The sequence below is a fragment of the Tribolium madens genome, unplaced genomic scaffold (genome assembly GCF_015345945.1).
Source record: "Tribolium madens isolate multiple individuals breed KSU strain unplaced genomic scaffold, Tmad_KSU_1.1 Scaffold_7;HRSCAF=85;Tcas5.2_LG10, whole genome shotgun sequence".
Taxonomy (NCBI): Eukaryota; Metazoa; Arthropoda; class Insecta; order Coleoptera; family Tenebrionidae; genus Tribolium; species Tribolium madens.
This window is the reverse complement of record NW_025401050.1, coordinates 10,969,581-10,994,896: the sequence shown is the minus strand read 5'-3', so window position 1 is coordinate 10,994,896 and position 25,316 is coordinate 10,969,581. Positions and strand designations below refer to the sequence as shown.

The 25,316-nt window shown below is 32.7% G+C and overlaps 3 protein-coding genes across 6 annotated transcripts in view; 1 reads left to right on the top strand and 2 right to left on the bottom strand.

The window, feature by feature from the left end:
- Positions 1-6,968, bottom strand: part of LOC123009742 (cyclic AMP response element-binding protein A-like) — a 23,549-nt gene extending 16,581 nt beyond the window's left edge. For 2 of the 3 annotated variants that reach the window (XM_044406249.1, XM_044406250.1), the window contains exon 1: positions 6,652-6,968. In XM_044406249.1, coding sequence (XP_044262184.1) covers positions 6,652-6,723 — 72 coding nt within the window. In that variant the 5' untranslated portion in view covers positions 6,724-6,968. The remainder of the gene's footprint in view (positions 1-6,651) is intronic. The other variant, XM_044406251.1, reaches the window with a different exon arrangement.
- A 2,785-nt stretch (positions 6,969-9,753) lies between these two features.
- LOC123009562 (phosphatidylinositol 4-phosphate 3-kinase C2 domain-containing subunit alpha) lies at positions 9,754-24,716 on the bottom strand. Of its 2 annotated transcripts, none has more exons than XM_044405960.1 (14): positions 24,575-24,716; positions 24,310-24,445; positions 23,470-24,261; positions 21,272-21,492; positions 20,786-21,221; positions 20,354-20,729; positions 18,548-19,000; positions 17,747-18,492; positions 15,444-15,750; positions 15,234-15,390; positions 14,609-15,045; positions 10,365-10,558; positions 10,074-10,312; positions 9,754-10,012 (listed from the first exon to the last, which is right to left on the bottom strand). In XM_044405960.1, exons 2-14 carry the CDS (start codon positions 24,443-24,445, stop codon positions 9,836-9,838), a joined length of 4,671 nt encoding a protein of 1,556 aa, XP_044261895.1. In that variant the 5' UTR covers positions 24,575-24,716; the 3' UTR covers positions 9,754-9,835. The 2 variants fall into 2 exon arrangements, with proteins under 2 accessions (XP_044261895.1, XP_044261896.1); XM_044405961.1 differs by having other exon boundaries at positions 24,539-24,675.
- On the top strand, positions 12,110-13,608 carry LOC123009564. The gene is made up of 2 exons (XM_044405962.1): positions 12,110-12,233; positions 12,284-13,608. Exons 1-2 carry the CDS (start codon positions 12,119-12,121, stop codon positions 13,240-13,242), a joined length of 1,074 nt encoding a protein of 357 aa, XP_044261897.1. The 5' UTR covers positions 12,110-12,118; the 3' UTR covers positions 13,243-13,608.
- Positions 24,717-25,316: the final 600 nt, after the last annotated feature.

The following is a 25,316-nucleotide window of genomic DNA, read 5'->3' as shown; positions in this document are numbered from 1 at the left end:
TTTATTCTTTACAAAAAGCAGTTTTTAATGATTTTAGCGTTTTTTATTAACAGAATTTTTTTCTTATTTATTGTAATCTTTTTTGTTTCTTATTCTCCTTTTTGTTTTATTAATTTAATATCCTTTTTTTTATAAAAATACTCAACTTCGCAAAACTTGATTTTTTTGTATCCAATAGATAAAAAAACCTGTTTGTTTCATTACTAAATAAAACTTCGTTTATTAGCCAAACACGCCGCCTGCGATAACCATTTATTTGCACAAAAACCGTGCAAATACCCCGATAACAATGCAAAAAAACACATAATCAATCGTCACCAGTGGCGTACATGAATTTTTCCCGCATTTCAAATTCCAGGATTCTGCATCATGCGACCTTGTAATAAATTTTTTGTGCTATTGTGATTGTAAACCTCCAACACACTACCTCAAAACAATACAAAACGATTTCGCATGGTTTTTCACAACTCAATAACCATTTTCCCAACTTTCTTACCTAGTAACCGGATTTAATCATCGGCTTATCTACCAAATCCCGGTTTACGACCCAAAATAACACTACCAGTGGAAAAAAAATAAATTTTGCTGCGATAAGGTTGCAATTATCATTTTTTAGCTTAATCGTTTCAAAACAATTTTTTAAAAGTTGTTACGCCACTGATAAGAAATCGATTAAGTGATAAGGGGGGTAATTAGGCCGTTTCCATGCTCACCAATGCCCCAAATTATCCTAATTAGGGACTGGGACAAGTCGTTGTTAATAGTAATCAACGCCATCTCGTGGCCATTTAACACTAATTGGATTAAAGTGTGAGAAACGCAACGTATGACGTAACGTTGTTCCACTCTAGATGCATAAAACAGACCACTGAAGTCATTCACACGTCTTGGAATCATCGCGATGGCTGTGATGACCTTTTTTTTGCAGATGTTTTATTTCAAGGTCATAAGTGACGGAAATTTATTTCCGGATATTAATTTTGCAAAAGTTATAATCAAAACAAGGTTTTATTTTGTGTTATGAATGAACGTAATGAGATTGTAATAGGTTTAGAGGCCTCGGCATCAATGGAATGCAAGTACCGTTCAAATGGAAAAAAGTCACTAAGGCACGTTTGTGAGAGAACAAGAACGCTGCAAAGCGGTAATGGTGCCTTAAAATTTGTAAACAGAACCTTGAAAAAAATCACAAAAAATGTACTCAAACTGGTCAAATAATAACCCCATTACATTGTTTGACCAAAACCTTAAATTTGTAAACTGTGCCTTAAAATTTGTAAACAGGACCTTAAGTTTATATTGACAGTAACTGAAAATTAATTCAAACTGGTGAAATTATACCTTAAAATGTAAATTACTAGATGAAAACCTTAAGTTTGTAAACTGTGCCTTAAAATTTGGAAACAAGACCTTAAGTTTATATTAAAAGTAAGAAAAAATGAATTCAAATCGGTGAAATTATTCCTCAAAATGTGAATTACTCGATGAAACCCTTAAGTTTGTAAAGTGTGCCTTAAATTTGGAAACAGGACCTAAAGTTTATATTGACAGTAAGAAGAAATGAATCCAAATTGGTGAAATTATACCTCAAAACGTAAATTTTTCAATGAAAATCTTAAATTCGTAAACTGTGCCTTAGATTTTGAAGTATTAATAAGATTTCCGTATGAAAAAAGTAATTCATATAACCAAAAATAAGTTTTGTATGAATGATGCCTTAAAATTGGTAAACAGGACCTTAAAATTTTTCTTAAAGAATCACAAAAAATGCACTGAAACTGGTAAAATATTACCTCATTACATAAATAGTATGACCAAAACCTTAAATTTGTAAACTGTACCTTAAACTTTAAAAAGAATGCACTCAAATTGGTGAATAATACCTTAATATTAAATCAATATGTAATAAATATGAGAGCGTATGAAGAAACTATCTCAAATTCATATATTCAAAAATACGTTTATTGTAAATGGTGCCTTAAAATTTCTAAACAAAACCTTAAAATACATGTCGAAAGAATAACAAAAAATGTTCTCAAACTGATAAAATAATACCACATTAATAGATAGTTTCACCAAAACCGTAAATTTTTAAACTGTGCCTTAAAATTTGTAAAGAAGACCTTAATTTTTTATTGAATGTAGCTAAATCTTAAAAAAAATGAACTCAAATTAGTGAAATTATACCACAAAATGTAAATTAATTGACAAAAACCTTAAATTAGTAAACTGTAACTTAAAATTTGTAAACAAGACCTTAATTTTATATTAAAAGTACCTTAAACTTTAGAAAAAATAAACACAAATCAGTGAAAATATACCTTAAAATGTAAATTATTTGATGAAAACCTTAAATTTGTAAACTGTGCCTTAGATTCTCAAATATGATAACCGTATGGAAAGATTAGTCTCAAATTCATATATTTGTAAATGGTGCCTTAAAATTTGTGAACACAACCTTAATTTTATATTAATCTTTAGAAACAATGTACTTAAAATGGCAAAATAAAACCTTAGTTTGCAAAAAATTTGACAAAAACCTTAAATTTGTAAATTGTGCCTTCAGTTTTGCATGTGAAAAACTACATATTTGCCTTGGTTTGATAAGAAAATTACTAGAATTTAAAATAAATTGAAAAAAACCTTAAAATTTGGGAAAGTGTGCCTAAAAATTAATGAAACGTTTGTAAATGTTGCCTTAAATTTTACCCTTTTTCAGCAATTATTAGTTTCTAAATATATTGAGTCAAAAGTCAAATTTCATACAAATCCTTATTACAAATAAACCTAAAACTTGTAAAACGAGCCTTAATTTTGTAAAGTGTGCCTTAGGTTCTCAAATGTGATTAACCTTTGACGTTTAATGAAAATTTTTCTTAAATTCAAACATTCAAAAATAGTTTATTTTTTTAAAATAGTGCATTAAAATTTGTAAACGGAGCCTTAAGAAAAATGATAACCTTAAATTTTAGAAAAATGTGCCTAAAAACGTGTAAATAGATTTGGTACAAGTGTGAATAAAAACTTCATGTTAGAAAATTTCAGCTTTTCAAGGCAAACTTTCACATTTCTGGATCATGTAAGTTTGTAAATGGTGCCTTAAATACCAAATGTCAAAAAATGTGAAAATCAGGAATTTTAGTAACTTGTAAAAAGTGCCTTAAATTTAGTCTTTCGAGATATGAAGAAATAGAATTTTCTGTAAATGGTGCCTTAAAATCATCAACATGTGAATCCAAGTGGGCTGTGAAAAAGCAAACATGTCGGAAGTACGGTTGCGCGAAACAATAGCATATTGTGTCTCAACTCTCGGCCATCTTCGACCAATTAAAGTATCTTATCGACTTCCTGCCTCCATTTCCGGACATTACCGGAAATGTCCGGTAATCCACCTGTCAATAAATCGTCCGGAGGCGTTAATAAGTGTTAATCAAGTGGTTTCAGGTCATTCAACTTGTTTCCGTCTCCGAAATGAAGAAAAAAAAATTGTCGATTCAAGCGTTCGTTACACTTGACTAGACAAGGAAAAAAAATCGCTTAGTTTGCGATTTAAATATTGCCTAAATGGCCTACTTAATAATTTTTTTCTTCCATTTCATTCTTTTGTCGTGAATTTCCGGTGGTTATCTTCTTCCGGTCGAGTTAAATGGCGAAGATTTGGCGTGAAATTAAAGGAATTCGAAATGGAAAAGTGGCACTTAAAGTGGGTTATTTTCGGGAGGAATTGGGACAGGATGGCGATAACGATAAGGTTGAGAGACGAGTCGATTGGTTGTTTCCTTGATAATAAACTCATTTGGAGAGATACCGACACGAAAAATACTTTCTAGAAAGATTTATTAATAAAACCTTAAAATTTGCAAAAAAGTAAATCTTGGAACCCACAGATTGTAAATGGTGCCCAAAACTTTTCATAGCAAAATCAAAACCTCTAAACCTTAAATTATACAAAAAGGCGCCTTAAAACTTCGAAAAAAACCTTAAACCTTAAGAATTATTAAACATTTTTCGCAGAACCTCTCTTAAATGTCAGAAAAGTGTGCCTTTTAACGCGCAAACAAAGCCTTAAAATTGTAAATGGTGCCTTGGTTTTCGTACGAAAGTAGTAAAAAAACACTTGTTAGACGCAAAACGTCATAAATGTATCACATTCATAATTTGTACAACATATGTAATGAGTGCCTTAAATTTTACAAATAATACTATTTTGAGGTAATCGTAAAAATCATCCAAGGTTTTGTGAGGTTTTCAAAATTTCTACAAAAATGTAAATAATTTGGAAAATTGTGCCTTACTTACGAAAAAATTAAATACGACTTTAAAAGTTGTAAACAAAACCTTAATTTTGCAAGAGAAATTTTAAATGTTTGTGAAAACGAAAATTTTTTGAAGTGAAAAGTTCTTAATCCCAAAAAAATTAACTCGAATTTTATAAAAACAATCTAAATCGTTCCTGAACCTTATTTGAAACCTTAAATTTTGTTTAGATTGTGTAAACTTTATCCTAAATTAGTAAATTGTATCTTATCTCTGATAAAATAATATTTTCTCTTTTTGTTTATCAAACATTACATTGTGTAAACGGCACTACAATTTCGAAAATAGTCTTACTTATGACAAAATTAATTTTTCACATCATTTTAACTTTTGTAAATACGACCTTAAAAGTTGTAAACAAAACCTTAATTTTGTAAATGATACCTTAATTTTACAGAAGAAATTCTAAAAGGTGCCTTAAAATTAGTAAAAAGGTAGTAAAAAATTCCTCAATCTAGAGAAATTAACTTGAATTTTATAAAAACAATGCAAATTGTTCCTCTGAACCTTATTTAAAACCTTAAATTTTGATAAATTTGGCGTTAAATTGTGGAAACTGTACTTACTCTAAATTAGTAAATTATGTCTTATTTCTGACAAAAGAAAATTTTCAATTTTTGTTTCTTGTACCTTAAAACTCGTAAATGAAACCTTAAATGTGTATAAAGTGCCTAAAATTTTACAAATAATACTATTTTGAGGTAATCGTAAAAATTTAATTAAAATATTGTAAAAATCATTGTGAGGTTTTCAACACAAATTTTCCCGAATCGAACATTGTGTAAACGGCACCACAATTTGGAAACTGTGCCTTACTTATGATAAAATTAATTTTTAAAATCATTTTAACTTATGTAAGTACGACCTTCAACGTTGGAAACAAAACATTAAATTTGTAAATGGTACCTTAATTTTGCAAGAGAAATTGTAAATGGTGCCTTAAAATTAGCAAAAAGGTAATTTTTTTTAAGTAAAAAAGGCTCAATCTTGAATTTTATAAAAATAATCCAAATTGTCCCTGAACCTTCTTTGGAACCTTAAATTTTGTTAAACTGTACCCTAAATTAATAAATTGTACCTTATCTTTAATAAAAGAAAACCTTAAATGAAGTAAAATAAAAATGAAACTTTAAATCTTACATACAACAAATTTTTGAAGTAAAAAGTGTGAAAATCACCCAAAAATGGTCTAAAATAGTCCCTGAATCCATTTCGAAAATTCAAAATTTCCTAAATTGTGCCTTAAAACCTGTAAACGAAACCTTGAATGTTGTTTTAATTTTGCAAAAGGAGAATTTAGAGCTTCAACTTGATAAAAACTGGCCTTAATTTCTAAGGTTTTACAAAATAAGAAAATTTTGAAATGAGACCGCACCCAAGCCGGTAAAGCAGGTCACTTTGACCCGATTCCGGTTATTGTTTTCGTTTTACAATTCCGAAAAAAACATCATCTAATCTCGTAAAAAACCGGTAAAAGATTTGTTTATCCGTAAGTGTCTGTATTTACATTTGAATTAAAAATAGTTTGATTTCTGCGTACCCGGACTCTGGTAATTCTTCAAAACTTTCCATGTAAAATTCCGGAAATTCAAGTAATTCCAAAAACCCACCACACCTCAAAAAATGACATTTTCGGTCCTTAGTGAAAGTGGTCGAACCTTATCGATAATTAAAACCCGCTATTACGCAACCTTAAGGTTAAAGTTTACTCCAAGTCGTTGATAAAACGCCCCGAAATTTTCATTTTTGCGTTTTGGGCTTGACCAATGAGGTCAACGCCCAATCCAGACTTAGCTAACTCGAAATCAATTTACCTGTGACTTAACCCAAAATCTCAGCCGCCTGCGATTTTTTCCTTTCCTCGCGCCGCATAACTAACAGTACTTTGGTGTAAACGACCTTTGCGTTATTTTACCTTTCATCGCGACCTTGGCATTGATGTGGTACAAAACCCAAAGGGTTGAAATGACCTTGGGGTTGGCGAAAGGAGGATGAGATATTGAGAGAAAGGCGGATTTCACTCGACCAATCACCGATTTACATGTATGCGACGATAATTACGTAATCACAGGGGCCACAATTTTCACTCAAGCCGGCCCACGAGCGATAACAAACAAAAATATGGATTAGGTGTGTGCAAAGCGATAAATTTTTACGAAATGTGATTGATTTTCGCTATCAATCAAGCCGGCTGAGCCTGAAATGACATATGGCGTGAATAATGTGATTTTACATCGGGTGCCTTAAAATTACATTTGGTGCCTTAAAATTACATTTGGTGCCTTAAACCTTAAAACGCATAATTTGCCTCCCCTGACCTTACACACTACTCACCGGGTCCAAATCAGCCTCCCATAGCTCTTTGAAGTCGTCATTTGGGCCAATCAGAGTCGGAAACACTTCCATTTTTTTTTATTGTTTTTTTTTTTCGATCTGGTTTTAGGTCGCACTCACTGCACCAATTCCCATATGGTCATGACACTCGTGGGGCAACACGCCCCTTTTTCAAGCCGGTCGAATGCGAGGTTTGGGGTTGTGGGGGCGGTTTTAGGGTTGGGTTTACCGGTTTTTTTGACGAAAATTGAACGATGCACGCGTGAGACAACGACGGAAACGAGATCTGAAAGGAGTTTGAATATGCGGTGGAAGTGAGCGGTAGTGAGGATTGTGGCGGTCCTGCGCATTACAAAGTCGTTGCTAATTGCTGAGTTTTCGGAATCGGGCTGAAAATCGCAATGGTTTAATGACTTTTCGGTAAGAGTCAAGGTTAAAATTCGAGAGGTTTGGGAAGGGGGTGGAATTTAGGGCCATTTCCGGGCAAAGGAGACGATAAGAAAGTGACTCGAAGCGAAAATATGCAAGACTGACTCAAATTGTTGAAAACTACCACAGTGGAACCTTAAATTTGTAAACTGAACCTTAAATTTTACAATTTTCCCTACACTTGGGGTGATAAATCGTGTCCAATTATTTGAATTGAGGTTAAAATGGAGCGTGTAAAAAATGCCTTAAATTGGGTAAACCAAACCTTAGATTAATTGCTTAAAATGCTCCTTTGATTGATGAAAAATATCGCGAAAATTGCAACTGGAAACTTAGATTTGTAAACTGTACCTTAAATTTTACAATTTGTAACCCTAAACTCATACATGGGTTGTTGAATCGTGCCTCAATAATTGATTTCAGATTAAAAAGACAGTGTGGAAAAAGTCCCTTAAGTTGGGTAAAACAAACCTTAGATTAATAGTCCAAAAAAATGAAAGAATTTGATTGCTGGAAAATGTCGCGAAAATTGCAGATTTGTAAACTGTACCTTAAATTTTACAATGTGCAACCCTAAACTCATACATGGGTGTTAAAGAACTATTAAACATTTTTTGCCGAACCTCTCTTAAATGTCAGCAAAGTGTGCCTTTAAACGCGCAAACAAAGCCTTAAAATTGTAAATGGTGCCTTGGTTTTCAACGAAAAAATCAGTTCTGAAATTCAATTCCTGGAGTCTTACATTCATAAATTGTACAACATATGTAATGAGTGCCTTAAATTTTACAAATAATACTATTTAGAAGTAATCGTAAAAATCATCCAAGGTGAGGTTTTCAAAATTTCTACAGAAATTTTCCTGAAACGGTGTAAATAATTTGGAAAATTGTGCCTTACTTATGAAAAAAATAAATACGACTTTAAAAGTTGTAAACAAAACCTTAATTTTGCATAAGAAAGTAAAAAGGCTTCAATCCTAAAAAATGAACTCGAATTTTATAAAAACAATCCAAATCGTTCCCGAACCTTATTTAAAACCTTAAATTTTGTCAAGTTGGATGTTAGATTGTGTAAACTTTACCCTAAATTAGTAAATTGTATCTTTTCTCTGACAAAATAAAATTTTCTATTTTCGTTTGTTGTACCTTAAAACTCGTAAATGAAACCTTAAATGTGGAAAAAGAGCCTTAAATTGGGTAAAACAAACCTTAGATTAAAAGTCCAAAAAATTAAAGAGTGGCTCAAATTGCGTAAAACGCTCCTTTGATTGCTGGAAGATATCGCAAAAATTGCAGCTGGAGATTTAAGATTTGTAAACTGTGCCTTAAATTTTACTAATTTGAACAAAAATTTAAAAATTGTCCCTGAGTTTCGTTAAACAAACCTTTTCTTTAACAACATTCTGTCCTGAAACGATCTTATATCATATATAGCATTTAACTTGTAAATGGTGCCTTAAAATTTTTTAGAAATATTTGAAGTCTTCATTATTTTTTAAAATTTACATATGAAAATAAAACGTTCGTTTTGTAAAGAAAACTTTAAATAAATAAAGACAAAAATTACGGTTTGTAAATGATGCCTTAAATTGGATAAATAAATATTTGACTGAAAATATCGTAGTGTGTTAAAATATCACACAATTTGTAAAGTGGAGCCTTGAACTTGTAAACGGAACCTTAAAGTTGGAATCTATGCCTGAAACGTTTGTAAAAACGTTTGTAAAGAAAACCTTAAATAAATAAAGACAAAAATTGTGGTTTGTAAGTGGTGCCTTAAATTGGATACACAAATCTTTGATTGTTGATTGAAAATATTGTAGTGTGTTAAAATCTCACACAATTTTTAAAGTGGAGCCTTGAACTTGTAAACTAAACCTTAAACTTGGAATCTATGCCTTAAATTTTTGTAAAAACAGCCTTGGTTTAAATTGAGATGTCTCTAAACCTGATAAATATTAATAAAACTTCAATTAATCCAATTAATTTTGTAAATGAACCTTAAACTGGGCAAATAGTGTCATAAATCACAATTTTACTTGTCTGTGCCTTAAATGTTACAAATAAAGCCTTGCCTACGTTTTGTAAACAGAGCCTTACAATTTGTAAAGGATGCCCTAAAATATGCAAAATTTCGCTATAAACTAGATAATAAAGTGAAGCCTTGAATTTTGTCCCTTATCTAATACTGGCCCTAAATAAGTCAAATAAAGGAAATTGCTACTTAAATTTGATCAATTTATTAATCCCTTCTTGTAATAAAAATTTACAACGGTGTCTTAGACATGATCTAATTACTAATTACTCATTCACGATTACGTCATCCAATTAAAAACAACATTTATTTATAAGTCTACTCGAATCTAATTTTATCAGTTTATTAATTTTTTTCTACAACCTACAAGATAAGGGCAATTCTCGCGTCCTTGAAACCCAATCGGTATTTTACCCACGCGTTTGCAACCAGAATGGTACTTTCTTGGGTGTGTTGAACCTCAAGAGTTTAAAGAACCCCAACCTTGACCCAAAACACGCAAAAAATTGTTTACACCATATTTTTTTTCTACTACTTAGCAAACTTTTTTTTAGTTTTAAAAAAAACTACTTTTATTATAGAAATCTGTTTATTGTAGACAAATTACAAAAATTGAAATGCACTATGATATGATCAGTAAATACATCAAGGAATGCTATATTTCATATAACTTTGGTATAAATACAATAAATAAAACCGTTAAATCTCATTAAAACAATTGCTATCTACTCAGATTGACCAATGGGTACCATTCGATGGTCTCTTTGGTTAAATCAAAATTGCTCAATTGTAATTCAACGCCGCCTAGATATTCGTTTTCTTGTAACGCATCGTAATTCCAAACTGTGGCTTGGAGACTCTTTTCACGTATCACTTCAAACGCCATCCGATACTCCAACTAAAAAAAAAAAAAACGCACGAGTGACATACAATTTTTTTTTCTACTAATTACAACTCACCATTTCGACAAAACTCGGATGACAATTTTTTTTCACAACCTTTGTTTTCCGTTTGGTTTCTTTACAAGTATCAGGTCTGAGATACACTTTGACATAAGTTGATGGTTCTTGCCCATTGGTCAGTAATGGTAGATCACGGACATGGTATACCATGACCCGGAAAACACCCTTCGAAAATTGGAAGGACAGTTTCAGCTGTCCTTTTAACCGTCCGACTTGGTTTCGTGAGGATTTCCGGTCTGGGGAGAAAATATAGTGTGGGAAATAGCTCGGATTTTGCCTCGTCTTTACCTTTTTTTCGGGCGTAATCCTCCGGACTTTTCTGGTCCCTTAATAGCGGATGAAAGAAAGTATAGACTAGATCAGAGTGGGCGATCTCATCAGCACACTTGAATAACGATGTTATGAAAGAACTGACCTCTTGGTACCTTTTTTCGGCCACTTGTTTGATGTTTGAACGGCCCACGTGGAGACCAGTTGTCAAACTACAAGATTTTTTAATTTCAATTTTTTTTTTTGTAAACTGTGCCTTAAAATTTGACAACATTGCCTTCGTTTTGTAAAAAAAACCTTTAATTTGACTCGAAACGACCTTTGAATTTGTAAACTAAACCTTAAATTTTACAATTTGCAACCCTAAACCCATACATGGGTTGTTAAATCGTGCCTTAATATTTGAATTAAGACAAAAAGTGCCTTAAATTGGGTAAAACAAACCTTAGATTAATACCTCAAAAACCAGACCTCAAGATGAAAGAGTGGCTCAAATTACGTAAAACGCTCCTTTGATTGCTGGAAAATATCGTAAAAATTGCAACTGGTGCCTTAGATTTGTAAACTATACCTTAGATTTTACAATTTGGAACAAAAATTTGGAAACTGTGCTTTCGTTTCGTAAAAAAAACCTTTAATTTGACAACATTCTGACTCGAAACGACCTAATATCATATATAGCGTTAAATTTGTAAATGGTGCCTTAAAATTTTTAATATTTGAAATTTAAAAAATATTTTGTACAATTTTCATATGAAAATTAAACGTTCGTAAATTTGTAAAGAGAACCTTAAATAAATAAAGACAAAAATTGTAGTGCCTTAAATTGGATAATTAAATCTTTGATTGTTGATTGAAAATATCGCAGTGTTAAAATCTCACACAATTTGTAAAGTAGAGCCTTAATTTTGTAAACTGAACCTTAAATTTGGAATCTATGCTTGAAACTTTTGTAAAAATGTTAGTAAATTTGTAAAGAGAACCTTAAATAAATAAAAACAAAAATTGCGGTTTGTAAGTAGTGCCTTAAATTGGATAAACGAATCTTTGATTGTTGATTGAAAATATCGTAATGTATTAAAATCTCAAAGAGGAGCCTTAAATTTGTAAACTGAACCTTAAAGTTGGAATATGTCTGAAACTTTTGTAAAAACGTTCGTTAATTTGTAAAGAGAACCTTAAAACAATAAAGACAAAAATTGCGGTTTGTAAGTAGTGCCTAAACTAATTGCATAAACGAATCTTTGTTAATTGAAAATATCGTAGTGTGTTAAAATCTCACAAAATTTGTAAAGTGGAGTCTTGAACTTGTAAACTGAACCTTAAACTTTTGTAAACAGCCTTGATTTAAATTACAATGTCTCTAAAACGAGTAAATATTAATAAAACCTTAATTGTTGTAAATTGTGCCTTAACTTTAAAACATTGAAGCTCTAAATTCGGCAAACTGGGCCTTAAAGTTTACAAAAACTAGCCATTAGGTCACTAATTTATAAAAAAATCCACATATGACATTACAATTATTGTAAATCGTGCCTTAAATTTGACAAATGCAATTAATTTTGTAAATGAAGCCTTAAACTGGGCAAATAGTGTCACGAATGACAATTTTACTTGTTTATGCCTTAAATGTTACAAATAAAGCCTTGTTTACGTTTTGTAATCAGAGCCTTAAATAATTTTCTTAATTTTAGTGTGTTATTTAAACTAGAAGATAATCGCAAAAATGTCAATCTTATCTTATCGATTTTCCGTGTGCAAAAATCACAAAAATGGGTCTTCTAGGCGGTTTTAAAGCGAAACTGATCGGAGGACCCAAAAAAACACGAAAAATCGATAATAGTATAGTTGTTGGTGTTAAATTTAAGACATTTTCCGAATTCGAAAGTAAGTAAATCACTGGTGAAAGTGATTAGATCATTCATGAAGGATTTTAGGCGATTTGCCCTCGTCTAGTGATGACAGTGTGCGGAAAAAACCCACAAAAATCGACGTTTTCCAACGTATAGAAGGAAAAAATCAACTTACCAATGGTTTTACACCCGCAACCTCAAGTTTTTCCACGTCTGAACCATCACTGACAAACACAACCTTAAATGTTACACACGAAACCCAAAATTTAGAACGACACAACGAAATTACATCCGGAACTTTAAGTTTTGCCAAATCGGAGCCGTCATTGACAAATGAAACCTTAAATTGGACACACGGAACCCAAAATTTAGAAATTACATCGGGAACCTCAAGTTTTGCCAAGTCGGAGCCGTCATTGACAAATGAAACATTTAATTTGACACACGGAACCCAAAATTTAGAAATTACATCCGGAACCTTAAGTTTTGCAAAGTCGGAGCCTTCATTGACAAACACAACCTTAAATATTACACATGAACAAGATGACACACTTACACTTGGTGCCCAAAGTTTGCCCGTTTTTGACTCAACCTTAAATTTTACACACGGAGCCCAAAAAGAAATTACATTTGGTGCCCAAAATGTCGACGAGGAATCAGATCTTTTCCCCGTTTTTGAGAAAGTTGCGGCGAAGCCACAAGCGGCTCCCCGAAACCTTAAGGTTGAGGATAGATCACCTCCTAAACAACCACCACCGCCGCCTCCTGAGATGAGCGATGTTGATGACGATGATGGTAATTTTACCATACATTTTGCCCAAAGTAATAATAATAATAATGTCGATAATTCGTCGGATGATGAAAGTTATGTCGACCAAGAACCGGATTTCAGTCCTATGGACTATAGTAGTGCAGCGACGAGTATTTTCTTCGGTGGTGATGAAGAACCAATTGTTACAAGACCAAGAAATGTGGTTTTTGATGATGAAGATGATGATGATGAAGATGAAGAACTGTCAGATGGGAGTAGTGCGAGTGCTTAGTATAGTTTCAATTTTTACATCAAGTGCCTTAATTTTACATTTGGTGCCTTAAATAAAAATCGTTGATTTTTCAACCAAAACGAAATAATTTGTTTGATTAATTGGAGAAAATTACGGGTTTACATCCAGTGCCTTAAATTTACACTTGGTGCCTTAAGTACCGCGCAACCTTAACTTTACAAACATGCCCCAAATAATAATTTTTGTTAAATCAATTAAAAACTTTAGACATACCATTTTTACATCAAGTGCCCAAATTTTACATTTGGTGCCTTAAATAAAAATTGTTGATTTTTCAACCAAAACGAAATAATTTGTTTTATTAATTTGAAAAAAATGACGAATGACGACCCAGTGCCTTAATTTACACTTGGTGCCTTAAGTACACGCGTAACCTTAATTTTGCAGACAAATAATAATTTTTGTTAAATTTGTAATTTCTTCATAAAAAAACTTCATATATAGCATTTTTACATCGAGTGCCTAAATTTTACATTTGGTGCCTTAAGTGAATTTTCATGTACTTTTGAAAAACCCACCAAATGTAATTCGTTTTTGATAATTTTTAGTTGTTTTACACACGGTGCCTTAAAAGTTCCATTTGGAACCTCGAGAAAAATTTTGATATTTTCTCTGTTCCAAGTAATGATTTTTCTTAATTTGAACGAAAACTTCGGATATAGCATTTTTACATCGAGTGCTCAAATTTTACATTTGGTGCCTAAAGTAAACCAAATTTTATATTTAGTACTTTAAGTAAATTTTGATGTATTTTGACCCACCAAATGTAATTCGTTTTTAAATATAAAAATCGCGATTTTTCAACAAAAACAAAATAATTTGTTTTATTAATTTAAAAAATAATGGGTTTACACCCAGTGCCTTAAGTACACGGGCAACCTTAATTTTGCAAACATGTTCCAAATAATAATTCTTGTTAAATTTGTAATTTCTTCATCGAAAACATCGGATATAGCATTTTAACATCTAGTGCCCAAATTTTACATTTGGTGCCTTAAGTAAATTTTGATGTATTTTTAAAAAACCGACCAAAAGTAACTCGTTTTTGACAATTTTTTGTAGTTTTACACACGGTGCCTTAAAAATTACATTTGAAACCTCGAGTAAAGTTTTTATGTTTTTTTTTGTCTTTCTGTGAATTTTGTAAGTTTTATGAAATTACAAATCGCATTGTTTCGTGGATTTAGATAAAAAGCTTAAACTTTTAATCACTCGACAAATACAAAAACATTTCTCATTCTTATCTTTTGTTTGTCATCAGAATCATGTAACCGATTACACACTCTTCAGATAAAAATATTTTTATTTTTTTTTAATAAGACTAATATTATTATTATCATCTCACCTGTGTAACTTGGCCAAGGGAAAATAAATACACAATTTTTGATGCAATTCGCAAAACTCCTTATAGGTCCTATGTATCTCCATATCACTCTTATCACCTTCTCTTGTCACTCTCAAAACATAAACATAATATTTATCAGGATCATAACGTTTCTTATAACTGACAACTTGGACATGTACCAATTTACCATCAGTTGCCATACTGTACCTTTTAGGTACAAACGACAACAATGAACCTTGATCATGATCACTCCCAAATTTCATTTGTGCCAAATTGTGCAAGAAAAAATTGAATTGAGTGAACCACGATTTGAGTGAACTTTCAATCAAACGTGCAAAGTAGGCGGCGGCTTCCGGATTTGACATATGTGGAAGTAGAGCTTTATGCAAATATATCACCGATTCAGGTGTCATACCACAAATTCCAGACGACGCCATCTAAAAAATAAAAGTATGGAAATTGCACGTTTCAAAAAAATCGCTATATCTTTGAAACGGCTGAAGCGTTAAGAATGAAACTTGGGACAATCAAGTAGACTGGTTTGGGGAACAACTGTACCAAATTCCATACTTATCGGTGCAACCGTTTCAGAGATATCGCGATTTGAAACAATTTCCATACTCACAAGTGTGAATAAGTAAAGAAACAAGTTGGCGTTGTCTCGGATTATGTTAAAGGCTTGGCAGCACAAATCGACGAATTTATGGAATTTTTCCGATGGACGGTCGCCACCGTTGATTACATAAGCCATGTCAGAGGTCAAGACAAAAGGGGCACGGTCTCTGAAACAAAACACAATCACATACATTTTTTCTAAATAAATTTAAACACAAACCGTTTAAAATTTCCAAACATTTGAGCATCGCCAAGAAATTTCCCAAAATCGATGTGAAATAAATGACCGGAAGTTTTCAACATGATATTATCGTTGTGTCGATCACATATACCTAAAATATAAGTTACGACACAATAACCGGCACAGGAGGCTGTGAAATTTTCCACAGCCCTCTGATACTCCAATTCGGAGGGATTGTGTTTGGCCAACCATTCGGCGATCGGTTTATCCTTAAATGAACCGGTTAAACCGTGTTCGACTTGGATTTTACGCAAAGTTTCAGCTTTCGTCACCATTTCGATCATGCCTAGAAAAAATATTGTATACGACTCATAACTTCCTTATTAGTTGAGATATTTGAACCAAATTTGGTAATAATGTTAAGGAGGGGTAAAGTCACGTCTGTGCCAAATTTCAGTCAAAACCATAGCCATCTTCGATTATATACCCTAGATATACTTATCGATATCTCAGAAAATAGTTGAGATTTTGAAACCAAATTTGGTACTAATGCTAATTAGAGGTGAAGTGACGTCTGTGTAAAATTTCAACGTTAACCATGGCAATCTTCGATTATATATCTTCGAATGTTTGTTTTCCAATATCTCAGAAAATAGTTGAGATATTGGAACCAAATTTGGTACTACTGTTAATTAAGGGTAAAGTCAGGTCTGTGCAAAATTTCAACCTAAACAATGGTCATCTTCATTTATATACCCTAGATATATTTGTCGATATCTCAGAAAGTAGTTAAATTTTTTTAACCAAATTTGGTACTAATATTAATTAGGGATAAAGTGACATCTTTGCGAAATTTCAATCTTAACCATAGCAATCTTCGATTAAATACTCTAGAATGTATGTTTTCCCATATCTCAGAAACTAGTTGAGATATTGGAATCAAATTTGGTACTAATGTTAATTAAGGGTAAAGTCAGGTCTGTGCAAAATTTCAACCTAAACCATAGCCATCTTCGATTATATATCCTAAGTAAAATTTTCGATATCTCAGAAACTAATTGAGGAATTAGAACTAATTGAGGTATTAGAACCAAACTTGGCACTATTGCTAAATAGAGGCAAAGTCACGTCTATGCGAAGTTTCAAACTAAACCATAGCAATCTTGGATTATATACTCTATTAGGTATATTTTTCAATATTTCAGAAACTAGTTGAGATATTGAATTCAAATTTGGTACTATTGCTAATAAGGGGTAGAGTCACGTATGTGCAAAATTTCAACCTAAACCATGGTCATCTTCAATTATAAACCCTTGATAGATGTATCAGAAAATAGTTGAGATTTTGGGACCAAATTTGGTACTAATGCTAATTAGAGATAAAATGACGTCTGTGTAAAATTTCAACCTTAACCATGGCAATCTTGATTATATACCCTAGATAAAATTTTCTATATCTCAGAAGCTAATTGAGATTTTGAATTCAAATTTGGTACTATTGCTAATAAGGGGTAGAGTCGCGTATGTGCAAAATTTCAACCTTAACCATGGCAATCTTGATTAAATACCCTAGATAAAATTTTCGATATCTCAGAAACTAATTGTGATATTAGAACCAAATTTGGTACTATTGCTAAATAGGGGAAAAGTCACGTCTATGCAAAGTTTCACCCTAAACTATGACCACCTTCAATTATATACCCTTGATAGATGTATCGATATCTCAGAAACTAGTTGAGATTTTGGGACCAAATTTGGTACTAATGCTAATTAGAGATAAAATGACGTCTGTGTAAAATTTCAACCTTAACCATGGCAATCTTGATTATATACCCTAGATAAAATTTTCGATATCTCAGAAACTAATTGAGATGTTGGAAACAAATTTGGTACTATTGTTAAATAGGGGAAAAATCACGTGTATACGAAGTTTCAAAGTAAACCATAGCAGTCTTCGATTATATGCCCTAAAAGGTATATTTTTCAATATTTCAGAAACTAGTTGAGATATTGGATTCAAATTTGGTACCATTGCTAATTACGGGTAAAGTAACGTCTGTGCAAAATTTCAACCTAAACCATGACCAACTTCAATTATACACTATACATATATTTGTGCATATCTCGGAAACTAGTTGAGATTTTGGAACCAAATTTGATACTATTGCTAATTAGAGATGAAGTGACGTCTGTGCCAAATTTCAACCTTAACCATGGCACTCTTCGATTATATACCTTAGAATGTATGTTTCCGATATCTCGGAAACTAGTTGAGATATTGGAACCAAATTTGGTACAGATATTCATTGAGAGTTAAGTCAAGTGTGTGTAAAATTTCATACCTTTCTTTTTCCCGGTGGGCACACAAACAAACGCCACCATCTTCAAATCCAACCCTTTATTCAACCACAACTTATCCATCAATCTCACCATTTGCAACGTCAACATATCTTGTTGCAAATCATCGCCTACTTTATAAATCGCCGGTATTACAGTCCCTCGTCCATCAACAAAACTAATCTTCAATGGTAAAGTATTCGAGGGAAAATAAAAACACGATTTAATCTCAACTCCTGTAACTCTCAATGTTGGACTTAAAGGCAAACTCGTCGGATTATCAGCAAGATTCGCATCGACCAATCGCAAACGATTATATAAAACTTGTGTTCGCTGTGATTCTTTTGTTTTTTTCACAGTTTCAGCTAAATCATTCAAATCTTTGACGAGTAGTTGTTGTGATAGAAAACAATTGCGAAGCGAATCACCACAAATCGCCAATAGGGCCCTCAACATGAGTTTCATACGACGATGATGACGCACCTCGGCGACTGTGATCTCATCGCATAATTCCGGTGTGAAATTTTGTGGGTTGGAACCGGGAAGGGCGTGACTTAGCAACCAGAAGAGGTGGTGGGCCAATCGGGGCGAGCGTAATGAACGGTCCAATAGGAATTGAGCAAGTGGCGAATTCTCATAGGTCTCGTGACGGAGGGCTACAACCAATTGGGGCAAAAAGTCAACCAATTCGTCGTTGGTTAAGCCGTTGATCCAGCGAATTGCCATTTTACGGACCTCTAGATCTGGGAAACTAAATAAAAAAATAATAATAATAATAATAATAACCCTAGATTTTTTTTATTTACGTTGGTAGTAACAATTGAAGGGCTTGGATCGGTGGTAAGGGTTGCCAGGCATATAACATGCCGTGTAGGTCGGGCAAAAAGGCATATTCCCAACTATGGGCGGCGAGTAGTACTTTTGGTAGTGCTTGTGGTATATGGTACAAATAGTGACGTTTCTCCCATAGTACTTCACGTAATTGTGGTGGTAGTTTACATAACATATCTTGTTCACAAATATCGACAAGTTGTTGTTGGGTTGAACGATCTAAACTTTGAAAGTCGCCTTTGACGACGTTTCGTATCAGATCGGGTGGCACCTTCGGGAATTCGGTTTTGGGTTGGCCACCTGCGATTTGGATGTCCATCATTGGATGATCGGGTGTGGGATGGGTACCAAATGCTGGTGGTGCTCCATGGAGGAATTGCGAATCGGGCGGCCATATTGATAGAATGACGTTGCCTTGAACCATGGTTCTAAGGTTGAAATAAGTTTTAGTGTTTATTTTTTGGTGTTTTTTTAAATTTTACATCGAGTGCCTTAATTTTACATTTGGTGCCTTAAATGTTACATTCAGAACCTTAAATCAAATTTGGTATTTTTATTATTTTTCGCTGTTCTTTCATCTTGTAAACTTTATTTTCATCACTTATTTTTTAAGAAAACCTAAAATTTACATTCGGTGTCTTAAGTATACAAACTATTTTAGTATAGAAACTATTTTTTCTGGTCGCCTTTAAATTTAACACCTAGAATATTAATTTTTTGTTTTTGACACAAAGCGCCTTAATGTTACACCGAGAACCTCAAGTTTTACATTCGGTGCCACACAAAAATTGACGTGTTTAACAAAAAAAAAACAATTTATTTCAAGTTTTAACCAATCTTAATAAATCTCTCAAGTTTTACTTAAAACAACAAAAACGTATTTTTTATTCGTTTTAAGCAATTGAGCGTGGCCTTAAATTTTACATTAAAAACCTTAAATAAAAATTATCATTTTAATTATTTTTGGCTGTTTTTAAGTTTTTTTCATCATTATTTATTATTTTCACCACTTTTTATCATCATAAAAAAATTACATTTGGTGCCTTAAATAAAAACATGTGTATTAAAAAAAACAAAAACGTAATGTGTTTTATTCATTTTTAAGCAAATGAACAAGTTTTACATGCGGTGCCTTAAATGTTACATTCAGAACCTTAAATAAAATATATTATTTTTCACTCTCTTTTTTTAGTTTTTTTCATCATTATCCATTTTTTTCATCATTTTTATTTATTATTTATTAGTTTTTTTAACAAACCTAGAATTTACATTTGGTGCCTTAATTAAAAACATGTGTATTAAAAAAAACGAAAACATCATTTGTTTTATTGGTTTTAAGGCAACTGCACAAGTTTTACACACAGTACCTTAAATGTTACATTTAGAACCTTAAGCAAAATTTTAACTTATTTTTAAATTTATTCATAACGTTATTATTTTTAGTTACCTTCATATTAAAAAAATATATAATTTACGTCTGGTGCCTTAGTTTTACACTGAGAACCTTAAAGTTTACATTTGATGCCTTAAGTAAAAATATATGTATAAATTAATAAACGAAAACGTAAGTTTTTATTAATTTTTAAAAAAATTAACAAGTTTTACACACGGAACCTTAAATGTTACATTTAGAACCTTAAGCCAAATTTATTTTTTTTCTAATTTTTTTATGGTTTTTTAAAGAAAACCTATAATTTACATTTGGTGCCTTACTTTCACACCAAGAACCTTAAATTTTACACCTAGTGCCTTAAAAAAAATAAAAGTTTCTGGATACTCACCCATCGTATGTGAAGAATTGTACACTCGCCCATCCGATTTCCTCTTGGTTATATTTGGGTTCATTCTGGGCATCATCTGATGGTTCAATGGTACGTCCATAAATGACAAGTTTCAGTCTTGATTCTCTCGCAAGGGCACTTATGGGCACATCCATCATATCAAACCAATGATCGATAATAATCCTCGCCGGCCATCTATGATCCCCCTCGGTTTTAACACAAGGTTGTGACAAAACAGGATGACCCATGGGTCTAGTACCATGGTATATCTGGGCAGCGACCATAAACGAATCATGCTTCCATTCGACATTCGGCCGATAAATCGCACAAACACGAATCACCAACGATTCCATTATATCGGATACGTATTTCACAGCTAGAAAAAATTCAGTATGCAACTATTGTGTACCAAAAAATTTTTTTTTTACTAACGTTCATTTGTCACGTTTTTCTTCACCTCAAAGTCGACTTTAAACGCTTGCGAGTACATTTCAATGAGATTCTGAATCGCTAATCGGATTCGATTACAAGTACTCGAAATCGCGTCGTTAAACGGCGATTGAAGTGGTCGACTCGTCGTGATCCTCTGTAAATCATCAACGGCCGATGTTAGATCAAGTGTGCTTAGATTACCCATAAGGTTGATGACGCATTTCGCCGATTGGATGACCTTCAAGGGTTGAAGGGCCGGCATTGTCAAAGGGCTGTTGCATTTTTCGATTTGCAAAGCCGCCTCTTCCAATTTCCTCATTTCATTTTCAACTGTTTCCAAAAGGATCACTAGATTGTCATATGTCAAATGAATGGTACTGTCATTGGGTATGACATCTTCGTAGGTCAAATCACGGTCACGGTTATCATCCTGGAGCTATAACCGGCGGTTAGTAATAATAATAATAATAATGATAACCGACTAACCGTTCGTGCGAATGACTTATCGACTTTAGAATCGGGTATTAGGGTTAAAAGAATGTCTTCTTCGAGTTTGATGCAATTATGGACGTACTCATAGTCTGATAGAAATGTGGTGGGGACGAGGTACTCATTACAACCCCACACTTTAAGGGTGTATTTGTCTTTAGAAGGGGCGTCGAGGTCGCAAGTCAGTTGTAAAGTCACGTGTTCGATGCTGCAATTAACTGAAAACGAGAAAATTCAACAAATACGACGATTATTTTACATACAAGGTGTTTAAAAATGATTGTAGCATTTTACAATCTTTTTTTAACACCCTGTATAAAAAATGACTCGTCGATTGTATCATTTTACAAGCTTGTTTTAACACCCTGTATTGTATCAGTTGATTAAAATTAAAACAAAAAGATTTACAACTATTTAATTTCAAATTGTTTATTAAATAAAAAAAAAACGTTTTTGGCTTGAAAAATATTTAAAAATTTGTGCTCCTTTTTATGATAAAAAAGCTCTCATACTGTTATGCTCATATGCGCTCTCTCTTTCTTATTATGCTTTGCGCTCTTATTTGCTCTCTCTCTCTCTCTCTCTTATAGTTATTAGTTAATTTGTTGGTAACAGTAATTTTTTATCGCCAACTGAAAACACAATTTTTAATACAAATAGGTTCGCAATTTTTCGGTACTAAACTGGGAAAAAGATTGATTTTTCAAAGCCAATTGAGGAAACAAATTTAAATTTATCATTTTTCAAGTCATATGAAAACCGTAATTTGCGGTTTTTTTTTTGACGCTCACTGAGAAAAAAATCTACGAAATTTTCCCTTGTCTAACTTTAATTTTTCGTGGCCAATTAGAAAAAATCAATTTAAATTCATTATTTTTGCATTTTTTTCAAAGCAAAATTGAATTGAATTAAAACAGTTTTTTTATGGCCAATCGGTGAGATTTTTACAAAATCTTAAATATGATTGGTTTGACACATTTAGTCCAATTACAAGGGCCAATAATAATCATTTCGCATTCACGTAATTGCCACTAACGTGAGAACAAACCGGTTTTTATTTCTTATTGGCCGAAATCCGACAAAAAACCTAGCAACGATAAGTAACTCCACCCACTTAAAAAATCCTGAATAATTATTCGAATTATTTGAACAAATCAGGGTTTAGTGTGAGTTATCTTATTTTAATTGGATCTAATTTTGCATAATGGGTGGAGCCAACCCCACAGGGCGAATAAAAAGTTAAAAAATTTTCAATACGTTGAGTGTCATTGCTCGATTGTTAGCCAATCAATTACGACTTTTAAAACCAACCAATCAGAACACGTCTTAGATTTTTCGACAAGAAAAATTAAAATAATCAAAATTTTTATTTTATTTCCATTATAAAAAATTATTTTATCAAGAATAAACGTTAATTAAATTTCTTTACTTGTCATAATTTGACAAACTGTCAAAATTTTAACCTTTCAATCAATTACGATTTTTAAAACCAACCAATCAGAACACGTCTTAGATTTTTCGACAAGAAAAATTAAAATAATCAAAATTTTTATTGTATTTCCAATATAAAAAATTATTTTTTCAAGAATAAACGTTAATTAAATTTCTTTACTGTCATAATTTGACAAACTGTCAAAATTTTAACCTTTCAATCAATTACGGTTTTTAAAACCAACCAATCAAAACACGTCTTAGATTTGTCGCCAAAAAAAATTAAAGTAATTAAAATTTTTATTTATTTACAATATAAAAAAAATATTTTTTCAAGAATAAACGGTAATTAATTTTCTTTACTGTCAAAATTTGATAAACTGTCAAAATCTTAACCTTTCTAATTAAATTTTGTATTGTGACTCATTTCTCTAGATGCCTAATTTTTGCTTCTTTTGCTAAATTTTTTGTGATTTTATTTTTTTTTCAGTTCATATTATAAAAGTAAGTATTTTGTTTTTTAGTTTTTTTCTTTTTTCTCTTGTATTTTTTTATTAATCATTTTTTCTATTAAAAGTCCAAGTTTCAGCTTTAGTGCCTAGAAAAATATTATATACGCCTCGAGTAATTTTTACATTCCTTATCCTACTTGATTTTGGTATGTAGGGGCGGACGTAGCACGAAACAATTGGTAAAAATCGGTAGCACCAGATTTTTTTTCAGAATTTCAGAATTTGTAAAAAAAAATACAGTATGTGACTCACCATCGCAGGTAAAATTGATCGGTTTATTGATATCAGCCCCCTCGAAATCGGGGTAAACACACAATTTAATACTCGTCCCATCCTTGTATTCATAATCAACCATGGGACTTATCACCAATCCCATATTAGTATCAGGATCATTAAATCGGTACTTCCCCCTCACACTCTTGACCATATTATAAAATCCCTTCAAATCCGAATCCCTTTGTGCATTTTTTTCACCCACTCGTACAATCCCATCCAAAAGGTTCAACTTATCGGTGAGATACCCCCGTGGGGGCAACGGGGGCGGCGACTGGGGGGCTGTCTTAGCATACACCGGATCACACATACTGTTATTCCCCGAGCCCGTGTAGATATCATAGGGGTCGTAATCGTCGTAGACCGAAGCGCCATCATCGGCAAAATCCGGACTTACCGTCCTCAAATCCGGGTATTCCCCGGAGGATAAAATCGGGTCAAATTCCTGCAAAATGCTAACCCGGACACTATTGGTGTCTTCGTGGGCCAAATTGATGAGATCATGGGGGCGCACTGTGGGTCTCGGGGGCGGGGGCCGGTGCTGGTTCTTGGGGGGCAGCGCCGGGGGGCGGTACCACATCTGGGGTGTCACCCACCCCACATGGGGGTACGTGGTGGTCGGGGGGTTGGCGAACGAAATCAGATCGGGGCTGTCGTGTGCGGAGGTTTTGCGGGGCGGCGGTGCGAGGAGGGTGGAAGGGGAGGTGGCGGCGGAGGGGCCGGGACGGGGGCGCGGGTTGGCGGTTGCGTTCATTGATGAGGCCCTTGAGACTACAACTGCGGTTATTTGGAGACAGTTGGGGGCACATGGGGGCTCACCTGAGACGTTTTTACTATTGAGCTCTTGCAGGCGTTTATTTTTGAACTGTTCCAAGGCGAGGGACTCCAGACTTAGGGCTTGGGCCCGCTCCAAGTCCTCCTGGTATTTGCGGTCGTAGTTGACTTCGCGAGACATCTGGGAAAATTACCTCAATGTTAGGATGAAAATTATGCAATTTTAGCATCATTTTATAAACAAAACTGCTGACAACGTAAACAATTTGATTACTTTGCAAACAAAATTTTCACACTCAAGGGGGCTTACTGTGGGGGTGGTCAAGCGACGAGGAGCCCTAACAATGAATGTTTTATAACACAGGGTGGTAGAAAAACGACATTTTGCACTATTTGGGCTTAAACAAGGCAAAAAATAAAAGTCTGCAACATAACCTTAAAATGTTTTCAGATGTGTCAAAAAAACTGATCGTAATCCATAAGTGACGTAATCCATACTAATTAAACGATAAAATAATCTAAAATAAGATAAAATGTAATGAAAGTATGTTTTTTATAATTGCTTATTCATTGTGAAAGATAAGAATTCAATTTTTTGTTGAATTAATTTTTTTTTCGATTTGTGTTACGCAACCAATTATACATTTTTTGTAATAAACAGTGTTTAAAAAAAATAAGTTTTTACTTTTACTATTTTTTACTTTATTAGTTTTTTTTTATTCTACTTTTTTATTAAAAAACCGTTTTTTAATCCATAATTTACATAATCCATACCGATTTAAGTAATAATTGATAAGGTTTGATAAGAGAGTATTTTTTATTTATTAGTGCTTATTCATTGTTAAATTGACCAAAATTCAATTTTTTGTTAAAAGTTTTGTTGATTTGTCGTCGTGTTAGGCAACCAATTATACAACTAATTTGTTGTATACAAAATGCCCAAAAAAAAAGAAAATATTACTTTAAGTTTTCGATTATTATTACAGCTATTTTTGAAACACTTTATATCACAGGACTAAAAAAATAATTAATTAAAATATGTTTTATTAATT

What these genes read in the sequence shown, in the direction of transcription:
- LOC123009564 (XM_044405962.1), top strand. Translation starts at nt 12,119, where the DNA reads ATGGGTCTTCTAGGCGGTTTTAAAGCGAAACTGATCGGAGGACCCAAA. An exon ending in GACATTTTCCGAATTCGAAA is followed by an intron (nt 12,234 to 12,283) that starts GTAAGTAAATCA and finishes GAAGGATTTTAG; the next exon opens with GCGATTTGCCCTCGTCTAGT.
- LOC123009562 (XM_044405960.1), bottom strand. Translation starts at nt 24,445, where the DNA reads ATGTCTCGCGAAGTCAACTACGACCGCAAATACCAGGAGGACTTGGAG. An exon ending in ATAAGTCATTCGCACGAACG is followed by an intron (nt 21,222 to 21,271) that starts GTTAGTCGGTTA and finishes CGCCGGTTATAG; the next exon opens with CTCCAGGATGATAACCGTGA. An exon ending in TTCTTTACTTATTCACACTT is followed by an intron (nt 15,046 to 15,233) that starts GTGAGTATGGAA and finishes TTTATTTTTTAG; the next exon opens with ATGGCGTCGTCTGGAATTTG.